The 7,817-nt window shown below is 42.0% G+C and overlaps 1 protein-coding gene across 3 annotated transcripts; it reads left to right on the forward strand.

Moving 5' to 3' along the window:
* Positions 1–3,199: 3,199 nt before the first annotated feature.
* Positions 3,200–7,788, forward strand: henmt1 (HEN methyltransferase 1). 3 transcript variants are annotated; one of them, XM_076724220.1, is made up of 9 exons: positions 3,200–3,288; positions 3,611–3,723; positions 4,079–4,213; positions 4,364–4,546; positions 4,760–4,946; positions 6,024–6,213; positions 6,428–6,560; positions 6,723–6,874; positions 7,414–7,788. In XM_076724220.1, exons 1-9 carry the CDS (start codon positions 3,205–3,207, stop codon positions 7,530–7,532), a joined length of 1,296 nt encoding a protein of 431 aa, XP_076580335.1. In that variant the 5' UTR covers positions 3,200–3,204; the 3' UTR covers positions 7,533–7,788. The 3 variants fall into 3 exon arrangements, with proteins under 3 accessions (XP_076580335.1, XP_076580336.1, XP_076580337.1); XM_076724221.1 differs by having other exon boundaries at positions 3,205–3,288; positions 6,431–6,560; positions 7,414–7,785; XM_076724222.1 differs by having other exon boundaries at positions 3,205–3,288; positions 6,458–6,560; positions 7,414–7,785.
* The last annotated feature ends 29 nt before the right edge of the window (positions 7,789–7,817 follow it).

Genomic DNA, 7,817 nt, shown 5'->3' on the forward strand with positions numbered 1-7,817 from the left:
TACTGAGCCGTACTCCCAGGTTATCTCCCCTGCCAGTCTGTTTACTCCTCTGTTTCAAGGCTCACATAGACCGAAGGCTTTATCAACAGCCCTTTTTTCTTTTTCTCTATTTTTCTTATACAAGTTTCACAGAAACAAACTGCAATTCTTCTGCATCTCCTAGCGGGCTGCAGCCCCTAGCCTTGTGCTACAGTGGTACTGCAGATTTTATTCATCTGTCCTGAACATAAAATTTACCCAAGCAGACCTGTAATAGGTTTTTTGGATGGCTTTTTCATTTTTTTCTTCTCATTTAGTTCACTTATTTACACCAGACCAAGAATCATGTGCTGGTTCAGCAACAATTCAGAAAGCTGTCATCAACCAAGGAATAGCTCAGCAGTAGCAGTGGGGGTACAAGTGAGCCAGACTGTCTCTTTGGTCCCATCTCATCCTAGAATGCTAATCCAAGCAAACCTTTACCCTTACGTCTTCTTCCTCTGCTGACTGATGCTTTTGGTCATAAATTTAGCCCTCCATTGTAGAATAACCTCAGAACAGCTTGTGTCTCCTCTCACTGCTGCTTTAGATGGTTGGATTTTGGCTTGTTACTTATTACACCTTTCCTGTGTCCCTGGTCCTGTCTGCCAACCACAAGTATTTCAATTTAATAATTTCATCCCCAAATACATCTCTAGGTCTGGCTTCCTTCCTTGCTGTCCCCAAATGTGTCCACCATCCCTGTTGGGGATCATGTGAAGCCTGAAATGAAGTGCATTGCAATAACCCAGAAGAAGTAAAAGCATGAATAAGGTTTATCAAATTTAAGATCAGGGTCAATTAAAATGCCAAGACAGTCACACAGTGGTCTGAGGTCACAGGCTAGATTTTTACCAAGACCTGGAGATTGAAAATAAGAATTTCTATCTTACTCTCATTTGCATTTAATGAGTCACGAGCCATCCAAAACTTTGTCATTTAGGCAGTGAAACAGGTGTTTTAGCGCATCAGGCCTGCCAGGTTTCAAAGGGAGGTCCAGCTGTGTGTTGTCAGCACATCAGTGATATGACACTCTGTGTTTTTGCATAACATGATGAAGGGGGTAATGTAGACAGAAAATAGTAGACAGCTAAGCAGGTAAGTAGACAGCAATGATCCTCTTAATGAAACTAAAAACTTTCTCCTCTCCAGGAAAGAGGCGAAGCGTTGAAGTGCCTGATATGCTGACCCAATGCTCCAGGCACTCTAGAAGAGTTGACTTTGATTATCACAGACTCAGTGCTGTGAAATCAGCAGAAATCAGAGTGAAACGGCATTCTATTTATCTGCAGTGATGGAAACACAACACCCAGATGGACAGACGCACTAATTTTGATCACTTTTGATGACACTTTACGTTTTGGATGTTAGCATTTGTCTGATATCAGATTGAATATCCAGCAGCATTACACTCCTTTTCACCATCTTCATCTCATTAAAGATAGAAAAAAGTGATCACCATAATATTGTCACTGGTCTTAATGCTGCTTTCTGCTGTTCCCTGTTTTCCGGTGCATTGGTTATGGTTAATGTGACACACCAGAAAAAAAAGAACAGCAAACTTTTCTCTTGGCAATGGGAAATCTAAAATAATAGAGAAAACATTTCAGGAATTAAAATGAGCTGAGCCATAGCAGGCAAGTGTTGTGTCTGTACTGAAAGTTACAAACTTAAATTTCTGGCTCATGTTCGCTGTGGACTGTTGTCCACTTCCTTTGCACTGATCTATGATTTTGACCTTGTAACCCAATTTCAGAATATGTGGCTGAAATACTAAGTAGCCCATACTGTTTTGGGGATACAACTTTTCCTGTTTCCAAACTATTGCATCATGTTTTTAATGAGGAGATGTGCACGATGTGTTCATGTTGAAATGTGTTTTCTTAACACTTTTGATTGGAGGCATGCCCCCTGTGGTTGTAGACATCATTATCTATCAAGGTGTGATCAGGCTGCCATGCAATACTGCTCATTATTTGTTGTATGACGACATGATTTTCTCAGTGCAGGGAAGATCACATTCCCTTGAGCATTAGTCACTTTGTGATCCAAAAATTCATTTTTATGTTCTCAATAAGAATTAGTTCTGCTTTTTAAGTATCCAAAAAGAGGTTTAAGAGGAAAAAAAACATGGAAAGCAAACATTTTAACAAAACCATAAGTCACCGCCAGCGTGTTGAATAAGAGTTGCTGCACTCTTTGATCTTACTGCCACAGGTTCATGTGGTTCAAGTAGCTCTGAGTCATTCCAAACAAATCCACTCTGTCAACCTGTTTCAAGTGACACAGACAGCAACAGCAAATGTATTTGCCATATTTTTCAGTTGATATTGACGCATAATGTGAATTAACCACTACATGTCATTGACTTCATGTCTGTGCAATATTCATAATAGTATTTTTTTCTAGGGCTGGTGTAGAGACAGCATTAAGCAGTTTTGTTTATTTCCTTTTATTGCGAAGGGGCGGCTGATCCCACAATGTAAAATACATTTGCAACAGCGGTGGAAAGTAACTTTTTACTCCATTACTTTATTTAATAACTTTACAGATTCAGATTAATAACAGAAAATAATATTGACAAATGAGTTCCAATGTATTATTTTGGATAAGACAATGCCCAGGGTGACGTTCACAAGCTCAAAGGTCAAAGGTCACTGTGACCATAGAAAACATTATGAAGTTAAGAGTTCACACATTATTCTAAAATATGTTCAGTTTTGTGATTATGCATAAGCAGCTGGCCTATGAGACTGTTTTGAGTGCAAAGGAGAGTGAATACAACTTCATGTGCCTTGTTTTCAGTGACAAGTTTTCACTTCTTTGACCAGATCCCATCACAAGGCCATCCAGTCTTGGGAGCCATTTTCAGTCTCTTCCACTGCATTTGGACTGACCCTTGACACACACACGCACACACACACACACACACCCACACACCCACACACACACACACACACGCGCGCGCACACACACACACACACACACACACACACACACACACACATATATACATTTACATTACATAAAATTGCTCTTACCCTGCACAAGTTTCCCCCTGGTTTGCAACCATCGCTGTGTCGTCCAAACTAAAACAAAATAATAAAAAAAAAGGGGAAAAAATGTGTAAATTCAATGACAACAGCGCCCTCTGCGGTCCGGCGGCGGCAGAGACGCTGACTAAAGATGGCTCCAGTGTTCAGTCCGCCGCTTCACAGACAGAGACATCAGTTTGTCATCGATTTTGTCAAAAGGCAAAAACCCCAAAAGGTAAATTAGCTACTGTCTTCACGAGAAACGGATTTATGACTTTAGCTTCAAAGCCAGAGTTTGTTTGAGCGACGTTTCATGACAAGTGAAAGCAAACGCTAAACCATCACGTGCGTTAGCTCGGTTGACTTTTTCACTTTTTCATGCGCATCCTTCAGTTAACACAGGCTAACCAGACTTTAACCTTTATCAAATCAAGACATGAGCTGAAACTGTCCTTCATAGTGGTTTGGGTTACTTGCCGTGATAACCTTAACATGAAATAAGACTGTTGTCCAGGTGTGTGTGTGTGTGTGTGTGTGTGTGTCATGTCTCTCCTCAGGTGGTGGACTTGGGCTGCAGTGAGTGCAGCCTTCTCAAAAAACTCAAGTTTCACCGTGAGATTGAACTCCTGGTTGGAGTGGACATCAATGGTGCCATAATAAAAAAAAAGATGTATGTATGATTAGATATCAAAGATGTGACTGAGTTCTCACTGTTACTCATTCAGGGGGCGGGCATGTGGTTAAAACTGCAGTTTTCTTCTGATATCAATGTGTGACAAAATGTGGCGGATCAGTCTATTTATTGATGAACCCACAACAGAAAAATAATCAGCAGTTTTGGTCATACATTGTTTCAGTTGTTTAATGAGGCAAAATTATCGCTGGTTGTAATTTCTCAAATGTGAATATTTGTGCAAGTGATGATCAAAGCATTGCCTGATCTCTCACCACTCAAGTTCCTTGTGTGTGTTAACTAATACTGTGTTTATTGAGTATGAGTACACTCTGCTTGTATGTTCCTTCAGGCATGGATTAGCTCCTGTATCAACTGACTATCTGCAGCCAAGTTATGACCAGCTGCGCATTGAGCTTTACCAGGGCTCAGTCACACAAAAAGACATGCGCCTCAGAGGATTTGATCTGGTGACCAGTATTGAGCTGTAAGGGGCTGGTTGGCTGTTAAGTTTTTAAACATTTTCTCCATGTTTACCTTGTGCTTTCTTTCTATCTGTGTGGTTTCCATCTTTCTGTTTGTCTGTGTCCCTCTGTGCCATTATTTATCACCATATTTCCTCTCTGGTTACCTGCAGCATAGAGCACCTCACTCTTGATGACGTGGAGCGCTTCTCTGAGGTGGTGTTTGGTTACATGACCCCAGTGGCAGTTATTGTCAGCACCCCAAACTCTGAGTTCAACCCCCTTCTGCCTGTACTGGCAGGTTTCAGGCACAGTGACCACAAGTTTGAGTGGACCAGAGCGGAGTTCCAGTCCTGGTACATATGAGATTTTCATACAACACAAGCAAGGTTCTAGACGGGAGAAAACAACAAGAATAAGTGCCCTTTTTTTAAAGAGCAAGGTGTTCAGTAAAGAGCTTGGTCTTTAGTCTTTTTCTAAAGATCGCAAGGGACTCTACAGAACGAATGGAACAACAATAATGGAACAATAAGATTGAACAGTTCTGTTAACATCACTTCCCTCCTCAGGGCTCTGAAGGTGTGTCTGGCGTACGGTTATGACGTGGAGTTCACTGGTGTTGGAAAGGCACCGCCAGGCCAGCAGGAGAGAGTGGGCTTCTGCTCCCAGATTGGTGTGTTTCACCGGCTCGGGGGGAGAGAGAGCAGCAATGTGTTGTCTGATGATGATGCAGAGGATGGATTTTCATACACACTAGTGAGTAGACTTCTTTAATTTCCCCTCTCTATTTCTTATTCTGATTCTGATTACACGCCAGTCATTTCTGAGTCGGGTGTCATGTGGGCCCAGTCTTTGAAGATGCATAACTTGTAATTGCCATGTGTTCGATTCATGAGGATTTTTCTCTCTCACATATTTCTCATTGCTCTCTTGTTCCACTATGAAATAAAGGCAAAAATAGCATAAAACTCGTGTTAAAACAAGGTGGGAGCTTGAAAAATTGACTCTCGTGTATGTAGACAGAAATAGGTGACACCTTTTCACTTTTTTTGGTGAAATGTCTTCGGCTGGTTGCTACAGCAGACAGTCAGACTTCAGTCATTCATCTAAACCCATTAATGGCTAAAAAAGGTGAATATCCTTTTTTCAATACAAAGCATCAGATTCTGCACTCTTTCAGACTATTTTCCAAAACATATTATACTGAAATCTCTTGCATCTCTTGGTATCTGTGGATAATCCTCATGTCAACATGACCCCCCCCCCCATAACTAAATAAATGGGCAGATCCCCTCATGCAAGCCCTGTATGAAAAACCAGAGAAGCAAATTTGTCAGAATGGAAGATAAGCACTTTATTACCTTTGTCAGCCTCTGGTGGTGACCATCTGTAACTACAACATGTGCAGTCCTGGCAGTCTGCATATGCACTGTAAGTATTGAGATGCAGCCCCTTTAAAAATAAAAGCCTGTAATTAATACAAAGTAAAAACAAGATCTTGATTATGGATGAGTAAACTAGCTGGTCAGAGCAGGGATTCAACAGACTGGGATCTGAGTTACAGGCAGAAAAAACATTTTTAAAGCCACCTGGCTCTGTGATAATTGACTTACTGTTATTGATTAGCCACCATATTAGGCTCTTGAGAAAGAGCGTATTATAATCCCTGTGTATTGTGGACTCAGGGGTCTAGGTCAGTAAAGGTTTCTATGGGACAGCCAAGACACTTCGCCATTCACACCTGTGTCTGTCACCCAAGATGCATGCTAATGCCAGGTGTAAACAGAGTCTATGATAACGTGATCTGTGCCTTTTCATCTGTTTCTGTATCAGCTGTATAGTATAAACTACCCCAGCCTGCGTGACAACAACATCTTGCGGAGGGTCCTGGTGAGTGAGGTGTTGTACTGGGCGGAAAAGCTGAAGAGAAGGTGGATGGAGGAGAAGACTGGTGAGAGGGATGAAGCAGAGGAATGTCTTAGAGCATCAGAGCAGCGCATTGAGATGGAGGAGAAACAGACAGGTGAACATCCAGAGAGCTCTGAAAACTGTTGTGTATATGGTTGGGTTGATGATATGAAGACCAATATTAAAAGCAATGGGAGTAGCAGAAAGTGACCAGAAATGGTCTTGGTTTTGGCTAAAATGGAAATGGTCAGTGAGGGTATTTGATGTGATTTGTCACATAAAATGCTGACAGTATTTTTTTCTTTAATTAAAAAAAAAAAAACTCACAGCAGCATGTGGAGCACGGACGAATCATCCAGTGGAGCAGTGTGGCCGAGAAGTGCTGGAGGTTCAGGAAGGAGAGGATGAAGAGGTGTTTTGGAACAACAGGAAAGGACAACAGGAGTCTTGCATACTGCACAGGTGTGTTTCCTTGAGGAAGATGACGAAGAACAGTAAGTGAGAAAGCAGTATGTGGCATGCAGATCACAAACACAGGCCCTATTTCTGTGGAGTCTGTACTTTTGACTGGCTGTGGAGGTACTGGTCTCACATTGTAGCATCCTCTTTCGTGTGTTCTGGAAGGAGCGTGTCTGTACCTCTGGCTGTGCTGTGGTCCTGTTGTCCCAAAGTCAGTGCCCTGAGTGGAAGTCTCAGTAACCTCAGACATCTCCTGATGGATGAGCCCAATGTTAAACTGAGCCAGGACGGCTCTGCTGTGCTTCTGCAGGAGCAAGGTACTGTTAACACTGAAACTCAACATCTTTTATATGTGCAATATGTAAAGACCTTTAGTGAGAGAGGAAGGTTGTATAAGATGTGAAAATTAGTGGGCAAATTACTCTTCAAGTGGTGTCTGTGTATTTCCTCAACCTGTCTGTAACAGCCAGAGCTGCAGACTCTGTGGTCCCCCTTTACAACATAGCATTTACTGAGCTAAATAGCAGTGAATGTACCTGGTGAACAGTGGTAACATCAGGCACATTCTGACTCACTGTTTCGTCATCTTGGGTTTAATCCATCCAAGTGCATTACCAAATGTTGCCCACCAGATGTCACCAATGCATCAGAATAATGAACTGTTTTCTGCCAAACGTCTTCATCGTTGTCAAGTGGTTTTCCCAGTCGCAATTCTCTACAGCTCGGCTGAGTGCACTTATGAAATGCATCATCGGCTGACTTTGCAATGCTTATTTCCTGCTCTTCTGCTCATCCAGTGAATATAACTGAGTGGTTTTCTGTGGTTGTGACACTGGTCCTTCATTTGTGTTTTTAGACCTTGAAGAAGAGGAGGAGGAGGAGGAGGATAATGATGTGGAGGACAGCGGGTATGGAGAGGCCAGTCAGTGTCCCCACAGTGCTGAGCAAGAGGGAGACTGGGAGGCAAATATTTGATTTGGAAGATGCAGTGTTGTTGGGACAAGGAAGTTACTTGTTCAAATTCACCATCGTGAGTAAGCACATGGTTTCCCTTAGTGACTTCTGGACTGTACAAGTTGTACCCAAGCTGCGATGAATAAATAAAAGCCCAAGCTGCACTGTGGAAAGCTTTACTTTTGGATGTGTTAATGGCTCATTTAGAGTATGAAACAAATGTCTTACAGCAGACAAGTGAAAATAAAACATCAGTTGGTGTGAGAAATGACTTTACTGAAATGTTCATGTTGTGATTGTTGTGTC

The sequence above is a fragment of the Chaetodon auriga genome, chromosome 3 (genome assembly GCF_051107435.1).
Source record: "Chaetodon auriga isolate fChaAug3 chromosome 3, fChaAug3.hap1, whole genome shotgun sequence".
Taxonomy (NCBI): Eukaryota; Metazoa; Chordata; class Actinopteri; order Chaetodontiformes; family Chaetodontidae; genus Chaetodon; species Chaetodon auriga.